The sequence below is a fragment of the Hippoglossus stenolepis genome, chromosome 19 (assembly GCF_022539355.2).
Source record: "Hippoglossus stenolepis isolate QCI-W04-F060 chromosome 19, HSTE1.2, whole genome shotgun sequence".
Lineage (NCBI taxonomy): Eukaryota > Metazoa > Chordata > Actinopteri > Pleuronectiformes > Pleuronectidae > Hippoglossus > Hippoglossus stenolepis.
In genome coordinates this window covers 17,402,347-17,427,981 of record NC_061501.1, presented here as the reverse complement: position 1 = coordinate 17,427,981, position 25,635 = coordinate 17,402,347, and the positions used below count along the sequence as shown (strand labels likewise).

General features: G+C 43.6%; 1 protein-coding gene across 4 annotated transcripts in view; it reads right to left on the bottom strand.

Moving 5' to 3' along the window:
* Positions 1-25,635, bottom strand: part of dpp6a (dipeptidyl-peptidase 6a) — a 167,104-nt gene that overhangs the window by 107,302 nt on the left and 34,167 nt on the right. Inside the window, exon 1 of one of the 4 annotated variants that reach the window (XM_035142584.2) lies at positions 16,097-16,199. The exons of 2 other annotated variants lie outside the window; for them this stretch is intronic. In XM_035142584.2, the coding sequence (XP_034998475.1) occupies positions 16,097-16,147 (51 nt within the window). In that variant the 5' untranslated portion in view covers positions 16,148-16,199. Of the gene's footprint in view, positions 1-6,721; positions 7,272-16,096; positions 16,200-25,635 lie in introns of those variants that run through there. One more of the 4 variants, XM_035142579.2, reaches the window with a different exon arrangement.

Below are 25,635 nucleotides of genomic sequence, written 5' to 3'. Positions count from 1 at the left end.
CTTACCTGTGTTTGCAGAGCATTTATTTCACAATTTGTGCAAAACACAGGTTCCAGGGGACATGTCAAATGTCTGGGAGATAGAGATGGATGCAAAAATAATGTTTTTGTTCAACAATTACTTCTTCTTTTATTTTGGAAGCTGTCACACACGACAATTCGGATGCAAACGGTCATTATTTAGCAAATCCCTCGAGGAAATAACTCTGGAATAAATAAGAAAGTTTAGATTTTTCTGTTTCTAACTATTTCTATGCTTTGCTACACACTAAAGACAAATGCATAGATAGACATTGATGAATTGTCCCCTTTTCCCAGTTACCTAAAACATATCCCGCGTTAACAGAGCATTTATTTCACCGTTTCTGCAAAACACAGGTTCCCGAGACACATGTCAAAAGTCTGACAGACAGAGGAGGTGAGGAAATAATGTTTCTGTTCAACAATTACTTTAATTTTCAGTTTGGAAACCGTCAGACACGACGACGCTGTCACAAACCGTCATTACTTTGAAAATCCCTCGAGGAAAAACTCAAGGAAGGTTTAGATTTTTCTGATTCTATGGGGAAACCATTTGTGTGCTTTGCTATACATTATAGATTAATCCATGCACACACTATATATATATATATATATATATATATATATATAGTACAAACCCATTAAAATCACCTTCACCCTCTATTACATCCGATCATGTGACAACCCCCCCCCACGCAAAGACAGGCCTTTGCACGAGGGAGCCGAGCTGCACGCACACATTCAGACTCTTAATGTGCAGCTGATTTGGTTAGCAGGCGCTTCCGTGTGATAAATAAACCATACGGCCGATTTACACCCTGATGGCTGCATAACTCATCGCCGGAGGAAAGCGGTGCACGTGTGAGTGAGTCATGTTCGATCAACATGAAGCGTCTGAGGGTTTGTTCACGAAGGGGAAATTAGCCGGATGTGAAATAACCGAGCCAGAGGTCAAAGTGGCTCGTCGCCGAGGACTTTACAACATGACAGTAATCAAGTGAAGGTTGGAAACGAGAGGAAACAATTACACTCGCCTGGTTTTCGTTAAGTCTCTGTGCCAGTTACTCCCCCGACCCTCATTCAGTGGTTCTGCAGGAATCTGAACAACACACACGGGTCTCCAGATGCCCCCGGAATCGAGTGCGTGGACAGATGACTCTCTCTACCTTTGCCACCGGTGCCATTATTCATCACTCACTTGCTATTTTCCAATCAACACAAAATAAAGCACAACCCGGCACATGCTCTGTGTGTAATCAGGTAAATGAAGACGAGTAGGAGCTCATTACTCTGCACTAAACAGACAGCGGATGCTTTCATACACGTCGCTCGACCTAAACTGTGAACTGTTCTCTTCATTCAACAAACGGAGAGAAACTGAAGAGTGTGGAAATGTTCTGTCGCCTCCGTCTGGGAACACAAACATCTGGCAACCACGTGTCGGGTGTTATTACTCACTAAGTTGTTTCCTGCTAAGCACAGACTGAGACCGAGGCGTGCAACTAAAAGATGAACACGCTTTATGTCATGTTACATCTACACTAAGGTCTGACACCACTTTTACATGAAAGTGAAAGTGGTCTCCGACTCAATTTGACCCTCAGCAAAAAGAGCAAATGTCACATATCCAATGAGAGTAGCTACAACCTGTGTAGATTTTCAGGTGATAGTTTAATACGTGCTTAATGTCCACTGCTCCATTACGTGTTGAGATGTTTCACTAAAATACAAACATGTCAATCTAACACTGTCAGCTGATCACACAGGTCTGTGGGATCTTCTGGGAACTGAGAATATCAGCAACAGTATTTCAGTCTGAACCAAAGCAGAGAACCAACTACCAGAGAGTCTGAAGCTTCTGTTCATGAGTAAATGACAAAACTTAAACATTTATCTCATTACTCATGAAGCTTTGCATCTTGAGGGGTTTTCAAGTTACACTGTTTACACGTGCTACTGCTAACGGGCTGTATTTATATAGAGCTTCTCAGTCTTATCCACCCACTCACAGTCACATTCACCCACTCGCACACTAAGCCACGGCCATCAGATGTCCCCGCCTTGCCCAAGGACACCTCAGCAGGCAGACTGGAGGAGCCAGGGATCAAACCACCGACCTTGAGGAAGTGGACGATCCACTCTCCCTCCTAAACCGCAGCCGCTCATGTACAGTACTTCATTAAGTGGGATCATCCACCGCTAAGTACTGATCCCAGTACTTACTGAATCTGTTAGTCATGCTGCTGTGTAGTAGATCGTGGTATTAAACACTGGTGCAGCACTTTGCAGCAGGTTTATTCACACAGTGTGTTACAATAGGCTCTTATAGCAAATACAGAATTAATTGGAAGTGAATATTTCTAACAGTATCAAGATAATAGGTAATAATATCAACATTAAAAGTCCTGGTGGTAGAAACTGAAGCAATCAAATTAGGGCAAATAATATGTATTAATACAAACACTGTATTGCTGGATATGGTCGTAGAAAAGGAATAAGTGTTGTATAGAGCCGTCACTATGCTTATCTTTTAAGTGCAATAAATATATAAATAAGTAAAAAGATAATAAGCATGGGACTGGATAATATAAAACTGAATTTTATCTGCCCAGTGAGGAGGAAAAAATTATTCCCTTGACTTAGTCAGAACTCTATTATGCTCCAAATAACCTCCATACCTGCTGACAGCGGGGGAAAGGGTATAAAAGCAGATTCTACTATATACTATATATATTTACTACTTTTCCCCCTCACTGTTGTTCATTATTACTCATCGTGTTATCATAAAAAACAATGAATCTGATACTGGCCAGCTTATTAAAAGTGCATTTCAGGGCTTGGCTGCCTCATAATCCATAACCAGGAAAATATCCTTTTGTCTGTGTGTGTGTGTGTGTGTGTGTGTGTGTGTGTGTGTTGTGTGTGTGTGTGTGTGTGGTGTGTGTGTGTGACAGAGAGATAAAGCCAAAAGGGAGAAACTGTGTGTGAATTAATGTGCGAGTGTGGATTTATCCTTTTTTTTCCTCATCCCCCTTTATGCAAAGTGCCGGGGCAAAGCCATTAGAGCACAGAATAAGCGAGATGAGTTAAAAAAAAAGTGAAACTGGGGGAATATGCGACTTAAACCACACACACACACACACACACACACACACACACACACACACACACACACACACACACAGCACACAAAACCTCACCTCTGTGTGTCTGTAAGGGTTTGAATCTCTGTCATACATCTCCTGAGTCTCATTACGCGCTGATCGTACCAGACAGACACACAAACAGAGATGTTTACTCTTGTAATAGGGTCTGTGGAGAAAAAACTAAAATCAACCACGGGGACGAAGCTCTGATGGCGAATGTAAGGATCCATTTCTGCTTTTTATCTGTTTGCTCGCTTCTTTAAATGCCACAGGAGAGGGAATCTAATTAACGAGGCTGAAATGTGAGGCTGCATGTACTTTCTCACTTTAAAATGAAGCTGCAGGCGGCTCAAGTGGGAACAAAGAAGGCTTCACATAATATCACAGTCTAGACGGACGTGGACTGGACCGACGGAAGGTGAAAGGCTAAACAATGCTGGATATTAAACTCCTCAAATTCCCTTTTTAATTGTGAAAGTCGGCCGCGGGAAAGTTGATTCGTGGAAAACGCAGCGCCCGGACGAGAGGCAGATAACACAGGCTCGCAGAGTGAAAGCTGCTGGAACAAAGAAATACATAGAAAACATGTTTGATCAGATCGTAATGAGTTGTTTCACCAGCCGGGACTCATCATCAGAGAGGATTTTCAAACTAAGATCACAATCGAATGTATTGACAGAGAAGGATTTAGGCGGCAATGGAGAATAACTCAAGCTCATCCCAAACAAAAGCAATAATGAGCGGTTTTAGATGCATCGTCTATTTGAGGGGGGACTAATTCCTCCATCTGCAGTCCTCATATGTGGAACAAACACTGAGCAGGAACCTATTATATGACTGGAAGTATACAGCATCATCGTTTGATGCTGTTTTATACTCCTACCTCACTAGGCTCCATGAAATACTGCATAAAATGTTGATTAATGCTCCAAGTTTCTCAGACGGTTTCATTTAAGTAGCTGTTCAAGGCCGACAGAGGGTAAATGACCTAATATTTCACAATCAAGCCAAAATCAGAGGAAGGTTAAAAAACAAAAGCAGATTAGTGGAGCAGGACTTTTAACGCTTAGATTTTTATCTTGCGACCCACGAAGAGACGACCTGAACCGTGTCTGGGAACCAGTAACCTAAACTATCTCACTGTAAATACTGTAAAGTAGTTAAAGTAACTCCAACAACAGAAATCATCAGTGTAATGAAGTCATTTATAATAGGAAGTCACTCACAGGGCAGCTGTAAGTAGAAGCAGTATTTGTACTTAATCATACTGATATTTTAGGAACATTAAGTGATGATATGATCTGTATGTACGAGTTTAAATACAGGACTCTGTTTGTTATGGACTATTTTGATCTGTACTTCAGTTCCCCGCATTGGGAACCATAGGTTGTGAGGAGTCACGGTCCCTCAGTCGATACCTGGCACAGCGAAGGTGTCCATCAATATCCAAGTGTCCTTCAGCAGCACAGTAAACTTTAACGTGCTCCCTCACTTTGTCCGGTTCTGGACGGTACAACTGTCAGATGTGAGGAAGGAAATCACACGGCAGAGCAACAAGGACAGAGAGAAAGTGTCAGAAAGAACAAGGAGGTGTTGAGATCATGGAGCCCGAGAATTAAAGTGTTAAATTGACACTTTTTATCCAAGGAGACACACAGAGGGAGTGAAATGTACCCAGCATCTCAAACACTGCAGGCTAGGATTCATCTAGAAGTGACAATATGATGCAGGAATCAAAGCTTCTCGAAGGAAACACAATCTAATGTCTCTGAAACAGCCACGTGTGACAGAGAGGTGAGGTATGAAGGAGAAAAAGGGTGGATGCAGGTTTGAAGTGGCAGATCGGGGCTGGTGGGGGGTCGGAGTCAGTGGATGAGCTTTACATCCCAGTGGGCTCGAGTTCTCATCTTCACAGTGGGATGTAAATGTCACCTCCACCAGACTCAATCATTAAAGCCACGCAGCTGGACGGACGCCAAAGCTCGGATTGACATTCAAAGGAAAACTACTGGGACAGGAGAGCGAGATACGGTGAATAAAATGTGGAAATTAACAGTGTATAAAAATAAATAGCGTTAAAAAACCCACCATTGAAAGGAGAGAGCAGGATTTACAGTATATCTCTCCGTCCTGCAGTAATCACTGCACAGGCCTGTATTAATAAGTCTTTATCTCTGACAAAGCTCTTCTCTGCACTATCATGCTCTCAGGTTGATGAATAGGGACGACACTACATCACTGTTTGTATTGATTTCAGATCATGTTGGAGTTCTCTGCACCAACAAGCACAAAGACATGACCAGCGCTCAATAAATCAACCTCATGTTAGTATTCATGTTCACCTCAACCTGTGTTTTTACAACCTGCGCCCGACACACGAGAGCTCGCAGATGAATCCTGAGACACAGATATTTGGATAAATGGTGATTCGAACATGGAAACACACATAGAATCATTAATACTGAGGTGACAAATGGAAAAAAGTTAATCCAATTGAATCATTAGGTGTCAACTGGCTGGTTTGTGATCAAGGTTAAAGGAGCGACATCATCACTAAATGATGTTTTACTTCGTTTGATGCTGAACACTAACTTGTATATTGTTCTCTGACCGAGAATCTTGCCCAAGGAGACTTGGACACGCGTAACAGGGGAGACTGGGATCGAACCGCTGAGCTTCGAGTGGACGACCCGCTCTATCTCGTAAAAGTAGCCCGTGTGAAAAAGGTAAATTTGCAGATTTTACCGATTGGTCATTTATGAAGTGAAAATTCAGAGCTCAAAACCACATAATTCACTCGTAGCAGCAGATAATTCCAAGGTCACGCATGGACGTTGACAACTAACCAGAATTACAGCTAATTCAAGGTCTTCGTGAAATGCAAATAGATTCCACAAGGAAGACAACAGGGCACTTTATGAGACTGGAGTAAACAGGCAACCTCTTTTTAAAACGTCTGTGTTTCAGCACCGCGGACAGCTCCGGGAGTCTGGAGCTGAACATCTGGAAACAGCCTCATACATCTGCACCTTTACTATAACAGCATCATTATGAAGAGCCAAGGTGACCCCCCCCCCGTGGAAGAATGTATGGAAATCCCTCTGAGTCTTTTGTGGTAAACAAACAGCCTCTGAGTCACTGCGAGCAGCTCACACAGCTCAACATCTGCTTTAAACGTGTCAGATCAAACCAACCGGGAGAAATGGTGCATATTTATAGCAGAGCCTCGTGGAAAAGCAGATTTTTCTAGGAATCTAAGAATAGCACGTCGTGTCGAAACCCCTGACGTGTGATTTGTGGGATTAACTGAGTGACCAGACATGGAGGAGACGCTTCTGACGCATCGTTTATTGACACACACGCCAACCAATCGAGGCTTTGACGCACAAGTTCGATAACTCTGCCTCTGAAAAGGGGGGAAGTTAGAATCAACACTCAGCTTTGTGGCCCTAAAATCAATGTATCTCGTCATTTTAAAGTCGATTACATGTGTTTTTAAAGCGCACAACTAATGAATAATGGTCCTGTAACCAGAGGTGATGGTGAGTTTCTTACATCCTCGTCCTCGCAGTGTCTCCGGTACTGAAGCTGAGGCCGGGGTCCCTGGCTCTCCGCCGCCCTCTCCCCCTCCACACCTTGCCCGAGGAGATGACTCGCCTCCGGGGGGTCGGGGAAGGACGTGTTGGTGTTGATCCTCCCGGTGAATCTCTGATACAGTGACGCCATGTCGACTATTCGTTTAAAAAAAAGAAAAAAAGGAAGAATAACTTGTCGAGTCCGTCAAGTCCAAGTTTTTTAGTAATTCGATTAGACGAAGCTCTGGTTGGAGGAAGAGACAAAAAACTGTTCAGGATTCACATCACGTACTTTCAGCCTCGATGCTGCACCGACGCAGTTTCCTCACTTTCCCCCAACTTGACGCGTAACTGGCAGGAAAAAAAAGCCAAACCGGTCTGGATCCCAGGACGCACACCGCTCACGATCCGGACCCGAGCAGCCGGAGGAAGCTCAGCGAGATCCCGGCTCCCTCCATCACCATCCCCGTGGTAGAAGGAGAAAGTGACCGCTGACTAACGCTCAGGGACCAGCGGCTCTTTGTCTTTACGCGCAGGGAGAAGCGGATGCACCAAACTGCCGCATGCGAACGACCCAGAACAGCTTTAACGCATCAGATATCAAGAGATTTGCGCTGGAAACTTATCATGACTTTGCAGATGGAGACAGAGAAGAATCAAGTGTCTCTATTAGTTGTTTTTTTTTACATCTTTACCTCCATTCGGGTCCGTGGAGGAGGCGTCGTGCAGAGAGCAAGAGCGCCCCCATGTGGAGGAGAGACAGTTGAAAGGCATGGCACGTTGTCAAGGTGAAAGGTTTTTCTGGACCATAAAATAAGAAAATTAATCCGTCTGACGTCAACACGGTGAAGAATTACAGAGATTTGTTTCCCCTTGTTTGGTTTTAAGAAAACAAATCGATGAACAAAACATTCCAAGACAAGAAAACACACAAAAAAACAGAGCAAATATAAAAACAACGTTTTTATATAAAGAGTTTTATATAAAGCAAATGACTCAATTAAAAGTAATGACTCAACTAAAACAAGGTGAAGAAATAAAATTAGATTAAAACATTAAATTGCCCAAAGGATAGAAATTAGTTGAGCTTTAGATTGTTGTGTATGTTCGTCCGTGCAGTGTAATCCAGTCATTTGAGCCTGTCCATATTAAAACAGCAGTGAGGTGAGGTAAGAGGGTAAAGGCTCCCCCAGAGACCCAAGAGGATGATGTATAAAAAGCTAGAATTGCCAGCTCGTGGTTTCAAGCCTCTGCCGACCGGTCAAGTTTCAGGAAACATCGTCACAATATTCTCTGCTTCCTGATTTATGGCGTTGAATAATGTCCAGAGAAGTGTTTTTTGCTCAATATTGTGATCGTACAAGACCTTTTAGGCGTTTGTGTTAAATTGTGTCGTAACTGGTGTGAACATTTTGTAGGTTCGGCCCAAAACATGTGACCTTTTACCTTCGACCCCCAAAATCAGATAGATAATCAGTTTACAATCATACATGAGGAAGAAAAGAAGTGAAATCTCACATCTGAGATGATAGAAGTTATAACGTGATTATCAAAATAGATGCTTGTCAATCATCTTATTGATTCATCATCTTGTTCATCTCGACAGAATGAGTCGGGGAAGAAGAGCAGTTGAATTAGAGTCACCAGACGTTCAACCAATAGTTTCTAAAGGACGGCGCCGAGTCCAGACACAGCATCGTTTAACTTCATTAGCAAACCAGTGGGAATCGTTACTTTGCACACAACAGATCCAGAATCTGTCATTTGATTTGCTCTCATTCTGCCTCACAGGACACAGGACTCCTCCCTCTGTGTTTCTAACAAGCTGAGCATGCTGGGACTTCAGCCTCGCTCTCATCACAGCCCACGTACCAGACAAGTTGCAGGAAGTTCTCTGGGAGAAGCTTAATGCCTCATGAGATACAAACATCCTCCTCCTGTGTACTCAGAGCGAACCTACCCCCCCCAACATCTGTTCAGATTTACTCGTCAATTAAGACAACCTCCTGAAAGAAGTCTGCAGGGTGTGTTTTTAATCTTCGAAGATTAAAAACACACCCTGCGCTGCACGACTTGATTACCGAGCTGCAAACCCACATACACAGAGTGTGCACCGGGCCGCTCTGCCATGCGCCTGCAAAATGTTTTACCATTGATTTCCAAGAGAGGTTTCATAAAAGGAACAGCAAAAAAAAAAAACAGGCTTCCATGTGTTTTGGCACATCACATCCATCTCAGGCTCTGGCACAGGACCCAGAAAATGAAATTCAATTTTCAGGCACTGTAGTGATGTGATTAGGGGGAGAGAGGAAGGCAGAGCAGCAAGGTTTGACAAACTGCGAGGAATCCTGAGGGTGCAGGAGCTGTGCATTTAGAAGTGGAGACTGTACGTGGGACATTTTCAAGCTGGATATTAATAATGTGGAAGAAATGAGAGGTAAGACACTTCCTGGGTCTGCAGTGGAGTCTGCCTCGGCCGCTGCACCTTAGCTCGGCCCATCACATTGATTTGGATCATGCACAGAAAGTGAAATTCAGTATTTCTGGAGCTGATGAAGAGTTAAATGCAGCCGGCTTGTGGGATCAGTACTGGAGCTGGGCAGCAGAGGGCAGAGAGTCTCCTCTGTCTGAGTGGGACATTTATAAACTTCCAAAATAAATCACTGTTATCTGATGCAACCGGATCACAAAACACGACAAAGGGGATTTTGTTATACTAATGACGATTCTCATTATGTTTTCATGTAATCAATCATGAATGAAACCTCGACAGGAACCTGTGGGTTCATCCTGGAAACTAGAAACAGGGAATTATTCCACTATTCTGCAGCAAACACAATAACCACAACTCCTAAAAGCTACAGATGTTTCATGAAGCAGGTGAATTAGAAAGAGGAGACACCAAATGTAACAAAGGAGAGCAAACACTGGCATCTAGTGGATAAACGCTGCTTCATCTAGGTCTATTGATTTCTGAATAAATTCCTCACTGTGCTGCTGGAAATATCAATTTTGAAAATTTGTCTTCATGCAGAAACTGTGCACATGCCCCTGAGGCAATATAAACCAATGCATTACATTCTGTGAACCAACAACATTATGCAAAAAGAAACACTGCTCCACATCTTGTACATTACACAACCTGCATCCTTTCTATTGCACATTAGAAAAGCAAAAACCTTTATTCCTACATGTTATGTTTTATGTAATCTTATCTTATCTTATCTTTATGATGAATTCTCCTGAGCAGGAGTTGTTCCTATCGAGCCAAATTCTCGGCCCTGGACTGAAGCCACTCTGGGGGGGTGCACCCTCCTCCTCCTCCTCCGTCATAAAGACGAAGGTGGTGCAGAGGCAGTTGTCCACAGTATTTTCCCCAAACGCTGTGTTATTGCTGCAGGACTGCAAGGCCATGAAATGATCATGGCCAGAGGGAGGCAGTCACTCATCCTCACAAGCTTTAAGTGACGTGAATTAAACAAGAGGAAGAATTATCTTTAATGATGGATAGTTTGATGAAATGTAGAAAATTCTAAATATCATGATTTAAAAGGCAATTTTATCTAATTATAGCAAAATATACTGTTTATTCCTTGGTGAAAAATGATCTTATTCCACAATGTCAGATGTTTTCAGTTCATCTGCTTGTTTAATACAAGAATCAATGTTTTTAAAAGCTACAATAATCAGATGTACATACATTGGATGTAGACAAACTTCATAGATTAGATTCATATCTGTGTAAATGTTAAAATCTCAACCAAGACTTTAAATAAAGTTCTGCAGGCCCCAACAGTGTTTGACTGCTCCGGGTGAACTGACCCTTTAAATTGAATTTTATTTTTGATAAAGTGATGAACAGAACACTCCGAGCAAGCGAAGTCATATGGTGCTGATTAATCGCACATATGGCATTTGAAGAATTAATCCACTCGGCAAACTTGAAGCACGACGGAGGAAGGAGTGTGAAGTTTGACCTTGTCACAGACGGAAAAGAAAAACCTCCTCCTGAAGCCGAGGGGGGGAGCGAGCGCAGGAGCAAAAGTTCAGGTGAGAGAGAGAGAGAGAGAGAGAGAGAGAGAGAGAGAGAGAGAGAGAGAGAGAAAAGGAGGTGCAGGAACTGCAGGAATTTATACTGCGGCGTCTCATTTCTCTGCTGGCGTCCATTTCTCTCTGAGAATACTGTCATAAAGCTCCACCTTCCATCCCGAGCCCGACAGAGGGAGGATCAATGTGGCCATTGCTCGGGATATGCGGGTCTGTTGGACTCTACGATTCTGCAGCTGCAGTCATTTTACACCCCCTCACATCTTACATCCGTCCCTAAGTATCGCCACAAGGATGCAGAGGCAATTCAGAAAATGAGAGAAAGGTATAAGTCTGATTGATTTAAAGGATTCTTCCACGGATTCTTCCAAAGACCGACGGAGGAAAAGTTTCAGCATTAGATCAAAAAGTTTGAGTGTGTTTCTGTGGCCGCTGGCGTGAGGTGAGTTTTGAATGACAGGGCGAGATTGAAGGTGCTGGAGCCTGACGCTGCTGGACTTATAATTAAACGGCCAAATTAATAGGCGCTGTCACTTGCCGCTGAGAAACCACCTACTTGCCTCAACGTCAATCTGATGGTTGTTCTTTTTTCTTTTTGATCGACACCTCCATCTGCCCGGCGCCACCGCGGCACCATCTCTCAAGGAGAAACAAATCTCGGAAATGACAAATAGCAAGTGGGAGGAAAAAGTTTTGACGAATCGTATTTCGCTCATTCTGCAGTTTTATGATGTGTCTGTATCAGCCGTGGATTTCTCTGGCAAAGGGACATGAAGCATGGCAAATGGACTCCCAATCCTATTTGCAATGGGCATGATAAAGTCCCGGGGAAATTTAGAGGGACAGAGCGAGCGGGGGGCACAAATAAGCCAGTGGTCGAGAGCGGGCAGGAGCTGCAACGGAGGGTGAAGCACATATAAAGTGTAAGAGGCACAAAGGTAATTTGCAGATGTGAGGCTGGGAGGAGGGAAAAACTGCATTTCAGTTATCTCACGCTTCCGTGTCGACCTGGATCCCATTTCGCAGAATAATCCCACGACTGGGAGGGTGACGGTGGTCCAGGTGGGAAAGGTGTGTTTGCCAAGGGTTGATTTGTTATTCTGACGGCTCAGCAGTAACCAAACAAATCCAGGAGCAGGGACGGAGGAGCACATGTGGAGAGTTCAGAAGGACGAGCGATGTGCTCTGCATGTTGAATCCACGCAGGAGCGTGAGATGGGACTTCACAAGCAAAGCAAAAACTGTGGGGATCGAATGAAACTGAACCAAATCTTCAAATTATTCTGTTACTATCACAGTTATAAGTTCAGTTTAAGTGCAAACCCACACCAGACGTTCTAGTCTTCAACCAAACCTCCTGGTTAAGGAGTTTCCCACCTTGGTGACGTTATAGTCTCCAGTACGAAGCTAATCCTAAAAGTTAAGGGGGTTCATACCCTCCTTGGGGGACTCCTCTCAGCTCAGGGCCCCTGAATCTACGCTTTCATTTTCAAAAGCTGTTTTCATGAACATTACATGAGCTCCAGAGAATGTGCACATGCAGAAGTCCCTCTAATAAATTTAAAGATTATTGAAATCATCTTATTCTACAGGGCATTAGATATATATATTCAGCTAGTTCTGGCTCCTCACTGCAGACGCATCATGTGTTCACAGCCTGAAACATTTAAACCCAGATCACAGCCTCATTTACATACATTCATAAATCTAATCACTTTTAATTTGTCTGACACTTTTACATCCAAAACACGTAGAGAGACAGAATCAGCTGTACGGTGTTAACATATCTTATCTTATATCTATCTTATACATATCCATGTCTGCTTGAACAGTTACGACATCTGACATTCACAGACATTTTTATTCCCTCCACGACGAACTGGAATAAGTGAAATGATCCTGATTCCTGTTGTGCCTCCTCCATAGAGATAAGAGGGTGAGAATTTATTTTATGCACTTTTACTCAAAATCCTGCTTCCTGACACTTTTGGTATCTATTTAAAAACGTTCATAAAAAGCAGTTATCAGGTGAAAAGCATTAAGAACTCAGGCATCTGGCTGCAGCTCCCTCGCTTATTACTCCGTCGTTTTTCTTGTGTAGCTACGAGCACTGCTGACTGCAGCACGACACACACACACACACATACACACACAGACACACACACACACACCCCTCTGCTTATTTGTACCTCCAGATGTCCTCGAATTATGACTGCGAGAGGTTTACAGACGGCCAGACAGCGGCGGGGAAAAGGAACATATTTAACTGAGAGAGGCTTTCAGGAGGAAATGCAGTGGTGGGCATTTTCCAACATACCTTTTGGTCTTGCCTTCTGAAAGACCAGAAGGTGTGTGTGTGTGTGTGTGTGTGTGTGTGTGTGTGTGTGTGTGTGTGTGTGTGTGTGTGAGAGAGGGATGGGATGTAAAGGAAAAGTCAAGAAGTGAAAAGTTGAACGAAATCTGCCTCACGTGGACGTCTGGCATTTAAACCTGCCACACACACACACGTGCAGAAAACACACACACACACACACACACGCACACGCGCACGCACACACACACGCACACACACTTTGTTATTACTACAACAACCTGCTGGTATTATCTGATGGCGTTTTAATTAGTTTTACTAAAGGATTTCAGTCACAGTTTTGAGTGGAGGCCAAGTGAAGTGGCTGGAAAGCGTTAGCCAGGGCTTCAATTAGCACCCCCCAAAAAAATCAATACATTCAATTCCACATTAGTCATTTCTCCTCTTGGCTTTTTTTTTTTTTTTAGGGGGATTTTGGCTCAGAAAGTAAAAGGTTGTGTGAATGAATAGAAAACTGTGGATTTATAGTAATTATTGATTTATTTGGGGAGAAGTTGGACTTAAATGCCATCGAGGAGCTTCGCCAGAGACAAATGTTGGCAGAGAGAAATCACATATTCATATTTCAGCCTTTGCTGCGTGTTGAAGTCAATCACCCGTCACTTCAAAAAGAATCAATAGTGAATCTAGTCCTTTCTTCTGTAATATTCCCCCATTTCTACACAACTAATCCACCTCAAAGTACAGAAATCCCTCCACGCTGGAGTGAAACCAGAGTGGAGTTTGAACCAGATACCAATTCCAGTGTTTTTCCAGCTCTGCTTGTATAAAAAAAAGTCATTAAAATTCATTCAGAAACTCATCCCCTCTGCCTGCAAAGCTCCTCTCGTGTTTAACGTGAGGAGTTTCCATCAGGAATAAGAGCACATGGGCTGGAAACCATTTGGATGTAACAGTGATTGGAATTAGACACATTAGCTGGGAAATGAGACGTCTTAACACAGAGCGGTGACGTGTGTCGTGAGCCCGGGGGTACAGAGGGAGCAGGAAATCAGACGCATTGGGAACGGTGGGATTCAGAGTGGACAGAGAGGACAGGAGGGTGAGGGGTGAGCGGTCACCTGGTTAAAGTGGCCCAGGGTTCGAATCCCATCATGTCCGTTCTCGTCACCTAACGCCCCTGCCCATCTCCACTGTCGCAGTCGATAAATGCAAAATACTGTAGTTATATCATATTTTAAACCTAATGATCAGGTGATGGACACAGATTTACTACATTTACACAAACTGAATAATGCACCCAAGTGACCACCGGTGTCTGTTATGCAAAATTACACGTCTACATCCACGATTTGACTACTTTCAAATCAAAATGTCTTTTATTGACCCTGAATTTGAAAATCTTTGATTCCAATTTGGCAGAATAAACTCAAAACAGTCATGAAGCCTCTTCTCTGAATTAAAACTTATGTTCATAAAGCCCAAAACATCTGCCTGCAACAGCTGCCTCCTGCTTTTGTACCACGCCTGCACCGGTGCCAGCTACACGTGTGGTGGCTGGTGGCAACACTTCACACCCCTGTCACATGTGTTTGTTTGTTTTTTTAAACTGGTCCTGTTGGAACGCTGCAGCTCAACATCCTACTGCTGCTCAGGGACCAAGCACTTGATGCATCAGCGGTTTGTTTTCAGTTAAACTGTCTCCATGTTGCCTCGCTGGAGCATCGTGTCGGTTTCACACAGACTCCTCGGATTCTGCCAGGAGGGACAGGATGTAACCGGCTGAGTCGTGACAGGACCAATAAAATTTCTCACTAGTAAAAAAAAAAAAAAAGAAGTGGGTTGTCTCCAATTGTGGGAAATAAGAATTTAATGGTTACCACTGTTGCATCTTCTTGTCAAACCCAGATGGATCCTTCAGGAATTCCAAAATGACATGTGGCACATTTTCCATCTCGCCACGCAGCTTGAGAATGTATGTGAGCAGCGTGTGAAACTTTATCGAGAGCTTTGTCTTTCATTCATCCTCCAAACGTGTGCAATCTTTCCCCCTGACATATAAAAATAGAATAGAAACATTAATTAAAATAGCAATATGGAGAAGTGTAACATCCAAGTTGCAGAAAAAGGTGCAATATCTTAGAAAATAAATGAAAAAATAGAATTAATGAAATAGAAATATCTCTCTCATAATATTAATTTGATATCTCAATTGCACAACATGATCTGAGCATGTTCTTCACTTAAGTGTGACGATACCAGTGACGTGAAATAAACTGAAGTCCATTGTGATATACAAGGAATGACACCTCAAGGCGTTTAGTTGTTACATAAATCAAACTGTTGAATTTCCATCACAGAATCTAAAGTCTGTCTCCACAACCTTGAAACTGCAGCCGAGGCCACTTTACATCAGCAGCAGCAAACATTTCAACGAGCAAACACAAGAAGAGTCACTTCTGGCCCGAGTCATGTTCTGTCACAGCTGCTGACGGGACCCAACGTTGACGTGCTTCCCAGGGTTCAAACGAGGAGGCAGAATAAAACCGAGAGAAAGATGAATGGAGGGCGGTGGAGAGTCGGATTTAACTTCCAACTCCGCCCGGCAGCCTTGAGAGGCGGTGAATGAGTTATGAAGGAGAGACCTCCAGGGGCAGGGGCGACACATCAACACCGCAGCACCTGCTGTCATCGCATCAGGATGATAAACCCCCCACCGTCCAGGGGCCAGACCCCCAACCGGCCATTCACGTCCTCTGACAGGACACATGCAGAATTGTTAATCCCACCAGAACCAGAGTCAAACGTCCTCTGCGAGAGATGGTTTGAGGATGAGACGAACAAAAGCAGCAGGAGCACAAGTCTGTTTAAAGTGAATCGGCATCATTAGAACCACATGGGCCTAATAGCGCTGATGAAGATGAGAGATGCTCACAGACGCTCTGCTGCGGCTCAACGGTTCTTTAGCATGCACGCTACAGTGCGAGTGCAGCTTACCATTTTGGAGGTGGTGGTATCGATCTGCTGGGCGGCAATTAGCATGGACATGACTGGAGTGACAGTGAGAGATAAAATATCCTCCGACGTCCCTCTTCTCCTCTTCCTCGGCACAGGAAAGTCCTCTGGACAAGTGCCGAGCGAGTGCAAGGCTTCACCTGAAGTGGGAGGATTACAGGAGACCCCCACTCCCTCTCCCTCTCTCCGGTCAGCTGACTGGAGCACACTTCCACGTTTGTGAATCAATCACATAACGACAAGGAGTCGCTCTGATGCGCCGCGATCCATTCGCCCGGATGGGCTCTTGGGAAATGTGTGCTCCCCGACTTCACTCGCGCCGACCGTCTCTCATCCTCCTCTCCTCTACTCTCCCCCACCACCCACCCCGTTTCCTCCGCTCTCCCCCTAACCCTCTTTGACTTTTCGCAGCCCCTCGATCTTTCTCATTGACTGAGCTCCCTCATCGGCTTTGTCCCCGAGACAAGTCGTCTGCTCCAACTCTCACTTGTAGTAGCTGCAGATGGTGAATGGAGGGCTTCTCTCTCCCTCTCTCCCCTTCTCTCTCCCCTTCTCTCTCTCCACCCAGTTTTCTCTTCACCCTCGTCTCTACCTTTCGATCTCCACACTAAGCTCTTCCCCACATGACGCTGGGCTTTTCTTTTCTCCTTGCAACTGAAGGTAATCTGTCCACGAGAAGAGTCGTCTGCCAGCAAACTCAGCCCAACTGAGTTCTCAACATCTCCATCACAGTTTTAGTGAGCCAAAGGTGTGTGTGTGTGTGTGTGTCTGTGTGTATTAAGAGTTGGCAAGTGGACAAAGTGACAGAGAGAGGGAGGAAGGGCGGTTGAGGGAAATAACAGACGGGAAACTAAATAAAATAAACAGCAGAAGAGCAACAGACTGCAACCGATCAGCAGCGACCGCACGAAACAAAGTTGTTTGCGTGACTCCGGCGATCGGATATCGAACACGTGTACGACACGACTCACACTGGAGTTTGTGTTTTTGTGCAGGTTTTTGGCCGAACGAGGTGTCAGCCGCCGTTCAATTTAATCAGGCCCTGTGATGGGCGGTGATAAAGCGGCGGTGATACATTCGCGGCGCAAATCGCACCTCGTAAATTACCGCCCCCCACCTCTCAGGAAGATTGGTCCCGGGCACGATGCAAGACCAATCTACATTTATGCAGCGTTTACGGCCGCGGCTTGGTGAGGCAAAGTGCCAAACTGGAACGAGGGATGGTACTGTACGCGAGCCCGACTCCGCCGTGGCCAGCAGCTAGTAAATGAGAGGCAGTAAAACAAGACAATAAGAGCAGCACTGGGCCCGGACGGAAAAAAAGACTAAATGGTTTAATAAAGGCCACAACGATCCAGTTACAGAAAGTTCTCGATCAAGTTTAATTTGCTGAAACATCGTTGGTGCAACTTGCAATTGAGATTTTATTTAGTTTAGAAAAAAGAGAGAAAGACAAAGTGACGGATATTGATGAGCAGCATCTGCTCCCCGCACAGAGGGAGCGTCACCAGGGACGTATGCGGCTCTACCTGGACACAATGTGGTAACGAGAGGTGAGTGATTGTGGCAGACGGCCGCGGCTCAGGAGGTGGAGCGGGTTGTTCGCTAATCAGAAGGTCGGTTGTTCGATCCCGAGCTCAAAGTGTCCTTGGGCAAGACACTGAAACCCTAAACGACCCCTGACAGCTGTCCGCTCAGACTGTGAATGATGTGCGATGGAAAAGTGCAGCAAACAGAAGCAGTCCAGGGTAAAGCACCTTGAGAGGTTGTTATGACAACTGTAACGCAGATAAACACAAACACTCAATCCACTTCAAACAAAGCACACATTACATTTTGGTGCAGAGTTTCTGTAAAATTGCAAGATGTTTAACATTTTCATTGATTTCTCAGAAAATAATAAATAGATCTTGATAAAAAATATGAAAAATATGTTTAGCGGACCTTTATTTATGAGGTTGTGTAATTTTGTTGTGTCAAGAGTAAGACAGGGAAAAGGTCAAAGAGGCAGCGTGAGGCTAAAATTTAAAGTTTAGGTCCCATCATCGAGTTTGGAACAATATTAAAAACACACAACTTAACTGTAATAAGACTTCAAATTACATGAGACTAATTTTAAACAGCAGATACGATACTGTCATCTCTCCACCATGTTAACCACAGGGCTTCTGCTGCCTATGGATCTGGCTTAAAACTGCCAAAAACAGAATTAACTTGTGCACAAATAATTAATTCAGATGATTATATTTCGATTCAAGCTACTGTTGAGGACGCTTCATATTGATGTTTCACTATAAACATTGTAAAATTCGAGCTGCAAATGGAATAAACGATTGGTCCTGAAATTGCTGGAGGCTTTTAATGTGAAGTACCTGCAGAGGTGTTGAGTTTGTGTTGTCAACACACTGTAAAACTGAGGTATCTCACTAAAATATGATCCAATACACATAAAACGGAGGGAAAATAGGACATAAAGCCAATAAAAGCTTGGTTTTCTATTCAGCTGAGGCAAATAAAAGGTACAGGACTTTAAAGTGAAATACATTATGGTCATTCGGGCATGAAACCTACTGTAAGTTCAGCAATATCTATAAGAGACATTCCCAGGAAATGGTGTTGTAAAACGTCAGCGAGTCCACGAGGTCGGTGTGGAGACCTGGCTCCGGTGCCGGCCGAGCATTTCTCACCTTGATGTCGGATGTTTCACTCGGTTTCACACAGTCGCTGCTGCTGCTGCTGCTGCTGCTGCTGCTGCTCACATTTAAAATCGCTTGTATTTCTGCGGTTTCCAGACTCAACAGACCATGTGATTAGTTGCATTCCCATCACGAAAGCAAAAAAAGTTGGAAAATTAACTTGTGTGATTGATTTCCACCTTCGACTACGTGTTTATGTTGATGAATAAACAAATCCTGAGTTGAAATGTATCAGCTTAGCATCGAATAGTAACTTTTCAGAAAAATAGGATTTAACAATTCCTCGTATGTTCGTGTTAGAATTGAATATATATTTTGATATATCACTATCAGCCCCCAAAAATCTAAATCAGTCGGACTGTATTAAATACTATGGTTGCACTGTTATTTATTGTAACATAAATAATAATAGATCTTGATATTAGCTCAGTAATAAATGTTCTAGGGCAACTTTATGTGACAAAGTAAGATAAAATACAATTAAAAATACAATAGAACTCATTAAATATAGAATTAAATAGTGAACGAGCAGTAAAGTGAGACGTTGGAGAGTCCACGGTCGTCAGAGTCTCTAACACAGGCCTGATATGGTGTCTGGGCTGTTAACTAATACCTGGATAAGGACAAAGTTCCCCACCCCAACCCCTTAAAACCCATTTATTCCATTATTGAGCACTGACTTTTCAATTCCCCCGGATCACGAGGAGGGAGCAGAGAGACAAAATGAAGAAAAGTCCCTGAGGTCTGAAGAAGCACTGAAGGCAATTCCAACTTATTGTCTATACGAGGACGAGGCTGGACGGAGGCTGCTGCGCTTTAAGAGGCAAATCAGGCAAAATTGAAATCATAATCACATTTTCAGACGATGAAACAAACGTAAAAATAATCCGACGAGATGTGAATTCTATTAATAGTCCTAAATGCTCTGATAAATTGAATCCCGGCATAATTTGGTACAAAACAGGAAGCAGAACACATCACTTGAGGTCGTCCTGATGAGAAACAACCGTGACGTTGTATGAATTAATTCCAGAATAGCTTCCCAATTTTTTGATTAGCACGCAGTTCAGCATTTTGCTAATTCAATCTGGCCTCTGAATTGAATTTGTATTACAGCCATAGTTAATAACTTGACATTCAGCGTATGACTCGGCGCTATTTAGATAAGTGATGGCTCTTCTTTGAACACCCACATGCTTCTACGCCAAATTGCCCCATTGCTCATAATAAAACCTGTGTCTGAAAGAGTCGCCGCTGTTATATTTTATTGAAATTGTTATTAATAGGACTATCAGAAAGTAAAGCCAACCCATATGCAGAGATACCACCGAGCGGAGGAAGAGGAAAAAAAACGTCATCGGGGACGATTCCAGATGAAGAAAGTCTGAAATGGCACTCGAGCCGCTGCTTGTGAATAAAAGATGAAAGTTTTGACTCGGCTCCAAGTTTCCCCTCTTTTGTGGCTCATCTAAATTCCTATTAAAGCGGTTTAGAGGAGAACAGAGTCGGTAAAGTACGCTGTAAAGAGGAGACGCCGCGGAGCCCTTAAGGATATTTCATCATTTCTAATACAGGGAGGACAATGACTGACACTTCAGAAAGAAACAAATCCCTCCAACACTCCGACATCACAAATATGGTGAAGTCAACCTACTTCAGCGTTAGAATAAAAAAAGCTCCACTGTCACAAAGCACTTCAATCAATCATGGCAAGTTTTTGCTCCCGCGTTCAAAAGGGAGAAAGACAACTTTAGGTTTAGTGCAAGTTTTAAGGAGCAGTAGAATTTTAAATTTTTGTGTTTGCTCCAAACAAGGTCGTCGGAGGCTTTTCTGTGCTCGGGAAAATGCATCTTACAGTTAAAACTAATTAAAAACTGTATTTTCTGGAGTCACATTTTAATTGGTAAGTTTTTTGAAATTCAAGCTGAAGAGCCACTAATTCCCAGAAAGAAAGAAAGCAGTCACCTCAGGAGCAGCATGAAAGAGCAGAGGGAGTATTTGACATTTTCCGCAGCGTTGCCCCGGTGCGCTCCGCCGCTATAGGGTTGGAATATTATGGGCTTTTTAAAATTCCAATCAATACTAACATTTACAAACTCGGGGGAAGAAGAAAATAAGCAAACACAAAATCTCATCAAGCCTTGGAATAAAAAACAACAACATCCGAGATACATAAAAAAATAATAAGCAAAGTATTTTGTGCTTCGGAGATAAAATATCAATGTATATTTATGCTACATTTATATATGTGTTTGTGTGTGTTTGTGTGCGTATATACATACATACAAATGCAACTGTCGTACGTTACAAACAAACGTAGAAAGAACCGTTCACGAAGAGTTTTCTAAAACAACTTCTGTGAAGTCACATTGAGCAGAAATCCCATTCTCCTTTAGAAAAGTGACTTAAACTCCGGCGCAGTAATCAGCCCCGACAGCACCGGGTCCCTCCGTACATTGTTGAAGCGGCGGCGTGTTTTAAAAGATTTCTTTACCTAATCCTGTTCCAACTCTGGGGGCCACCATTTGTAGAATATTATTAGAGTGCAGGGGCGTATTGATTTCGGTTTTGCGCGGCGTATGTACACAGACAAGAAGGAACCGGCCGAGGAGAGATTTATATATAAAGGCCAACAAATACCAACGTCTGTGCACATATAGAGACAGAGAGCGAGAGGCGGCCACTTAGCAGCAGCAGCAAACACAACAGTGGTTTACGAGATTTCCACAGCCGCTAATTAAGTGTAAATCCCGATGGCACGATGTCCAAAAACTGTCGGATACCACATAATGTTGTATTATTCTTCAAATATAATAAAATAACTCCATAAACTTCAGTTTGTCAAAGAGAATCTTCTATAGTAAAAAATAAGCGAGTGTATTTTGAGTCGACCTCATTTAGTCGTAGTAAATTAAAACTATGACCCAGTAAATAGTCTGAATATAAGTACTTCAAACCTGAAGTAAATCACTGACACCCACAAACAATCAGGCCTTCGCTCACCCCGGTGACGGGTTTAGCTAAAGCGCTGAGACATTAATCCAGGAACACCTCCTCCATTAGCCTCAGCTTGTCAAAAGGGAAATTGGAGCGAGAAAACTCGACTTCACTGGCATATAGTTAATTTCATGCCGTGCTGAAGAGAGACGGGGACGGGCAGAGAGTAAATGCTTTAGGTCGTGTACTTTACGGCACTCATAAATACTTTTTGGGAATTTAATCCGCCTCCCTCTGCGGAGTTTGGTTTGAATGGGGAGGGATGAGTCCAAGGTCAGAAACTCTCTTCTGTCTCCACATTGATTTGAGCGCCGGGCCAATTCAGCGGCGCGTGATCGATGACAACCTCAGCCAATCAGGGAGCGCGGGCGGGAGAGGCCAATATGGTGACAGATGGAGGAGCGTGTGCACTGGGTTCAATAATGTAAAGGCTCGTCATACGGAGACTCAAGGTAAATGACAGCTGGAGGAGGGAGGGATGTAATTTTCCCACAGCGGTGACAGTCTCTGCCTGCTGATGTGGTTTCCTGCGTCTGCTCGAGCATCAGATCGACTGGATTAATGGACGACGTCCAAACTTAAAGAGAATTAAAAAGCAAAGGGAAAGGAAAGAAAGTTTTTCTCCGAGTTTCAAAACTTCAGCAGAAGCCTGTGACGTATTTTTAACTGAAAGACAACTGACATTAAATACTGCTGTTTGTAAATTATGTTTTTAAATCAAATTTTTGACTTTTTCCAAATCTAAGAAGTGGTTTAGTCTATTGTGTCGAATAATACTTTCAATTCAAAGCATTTTTTTTATTTTGTATTGATTTCAGTGAAGTATAGATGAGAAAAACAGATATTGCCAATTAAGAATACATAGAATATCAAATACTTTCAGTACTTTCAAATGTAAGCATCATTTCATCCTGATTCAGTGATAAATCGTTTTTCTCTGTGTTGAACTTTCTCTGCAGACTGGTCACTCTGTTGCGTTGGTGGCGATAGAGATTCAGATCATCTGCAAACACTTTCTCCTTCATGAAAGAAGAGATATATAGATACGCACACAGGCATGTGGCAGGTCAGCATATTGCTGCTTGCAGCTATGATTTCATTTAGCTTCTGTCGCCCAGTGACCATGACCTCATATCATAAACCTTCACAACCTCTCAGGTCGAATCTGCCGCTCGACAACACCACACATCTCCATCCTGGGAGGAGAGCTAAGAAACCTGGAGATAAGAAACAGAAATGTCCTTCTCTCATAAAAGTCAGGATTGTTTGGTTCTAAGGCTTCATGCAAACAAACAATATGGTCAAAACCTTTTCGCTCTGTATGCCGAAGTAAACATTGAGCAGATTGTCTACCCTGCAAGCTGCAGATAATACGAATGAGAAATGCAGGTAAAAACAGGGATTTGTTGAAAGTGTTAGCAACGCTTGGCATTCCAGCTGATAAGAACCAATCAGGAGGTAAATAAGGGTCCAGACTGCAATCTTCAAACTGAAACGGGGCCAGAGGCTCCAAACCACCTGAAAAACAAAAGCGATGTGTTTTAAAACCAGTCTCATCTACCTTCATCTGATCCTGTTTACTTAGGACGGGTGACAGCTCTTATAAATTACAGAAGGAAAAAAATAACCAGAAAATTCCTGATGCAAAAGAAGATTCGCTGACAACTATTTGCTTGAAATGCATCTGGCAACTTGTACTTTTACTGAATTATGATTTGCTGAAGCTGCTGTTGGAGGAGGATATTCTATTGTGAGTCTATACTCACAGTGAAGAACTGTTTCCTTCTCATCTCTGACTCGTACAAACTGAGTCTAAACAGAAGCACGGCTCTTTAAATCTGTGCGACTGACAATCTGATTTGATCTGCACATGATGATTCATCATTTTAGATACGACTTGTTCTCTCGGGACGAAAAAAAGTTTCACTGCCACCAGTGTTCTCGTGCTTTTAGTCAGACTTTTCCTTTAAACATGTTGTGACCTCTTGCACTTTTAATCTCATTTAGGGTTTTTAGGAAATTGGCTGCAAGTCATACCTCAGTTTTACAGTCAACAGGCCCTAATGAAAACTGCATTTAAATTCACTAGATCTGGCGGAGGTTGAAGCATCAAAACTTCATGCTTGAGCCTTGGTGAATGCAGACAGTGTTGACGTAGCATATCGAATGTGGCTTCACGCTGCGGTTTGAATCCCGAGGGTTCGCCGGGGCGAAGGATAAACAGATATTGCGCGAGCAGCCAGCTGGAGAGCACCAGCCAGCCGCTGAGATCTCAACCCATGCACCAGTGACAGGTACAAGTGGGAGAACAGAAGGGTGGTGGGAGGAGGGTTGGAGGTGCTGCCAGTCAGCCTTCACCTCGTTTCCTCGTAGACATGTCCACGTGCACCCCCCCCCCACACACACACACCACCGCCACCACTACCACCAACCCTCAGACCTGATTGCATTCATCACACCTTCCCCACAAGATGAGACGAAGGGTGGGAGAGGGTACACAAACGATGGATACGCTATGGTGGACAAAGAAATATCTCTTCCCCCTCCTCCTCCACGTTCTCTGTGTGCACAGAGCCATAAGCACCATGGGGATATTGAGACAGACATGTCCCTCCCAGATGAAAGGGGCATTTCAGTCGCACAGGCCCCAAAGGTAAACGTGGTCTGAGTTAGCAAGCAGCTCCTCGTTTATTGGGGAGCAGCATGAGAGAGAAAGCGAGCGACTCCAAGGCAGCATCACGCCACTGAAAGCAATAAAGGGCAACTGCTCTGTTCACACTTCTGACAAGCTATTTGTGGCTCCACCAGGCCATAAAGGCATATGCTTATTTGCTATAGTTTGTGAAGCCCTAACAAAGTTCGCCTCGGCGGAGGTTGCCGTGGCTTCCCTCCATCTGTTTCCTTTCACGGGAGCAAGCGTGTGTCATTTGCAGATATGAAGCCCCGACGCCGCTCCCCCGCCTTATCTCTCATCCCGCGTGCGAGCGATTATGTACGAGATAAACCTGACACTTTTGGAATCTCTCTCTTCCCTCCCTGGAGCTTTCGGCACGCCAGGGCTTTGGCCATTCACTGTTTTGTTAAGGCGAGTATCTTGCACACTGTAAGCTGCAATAAACAAAGCAAATGTTTGCTAAATCCTTTGTAAAAAGATTCTTTAACCCAGAATCTATTTGCCATCCCGACGCCTTCCTCCTGCAGCCTCCTCTGTCGTTTGATAAGAACCGAGTAAACAAGCTGAAGGAATAATACTCGAGAGTTTTGAAACAATCCCTCTCTCTGTGTCACTGAATCTCAATAACAAATATGCACAATAAAGTGATGGCGTACAGCTCCTCCCTAATGAGGAGCCGCAGCCGGACACAAACACAACCTTCACTGGGCGGCCGCATTCATTTGTATTCGTTTCTGTGTAAGAGAGACATGTTAAATGTCAATGACAAATTTGTCTAGACGCCATTATCTCAGTCTGGATTTCACAACACAGCCACAGGGAAGCTGAACACGCTCCACCCACGGCTACATACTCATTTTACCTGGAGAACCATATAGATGTTGATATATTTCCCCAGGGACAGTTAAGCTTTCTCTTCTGCAAAAGAAAAAACCTTTCAGACAGCACATTTTAGAGAGGAATCCCCAAATTCCATCCTGTGAATTTCAATGATCTAAGGGAGTTGATTATGTGAATATGTTTTGAATATGTCTAAGTTACAGTTGGGGCCATCCATCCAATCCATCTGTTATCTATACAGCGTCCCCCTCGAGGGCCACCGGGGGGGCTGGAGCCAGTCCAAGAAGAACATTGGGCAAGAGGCGAAGTACACC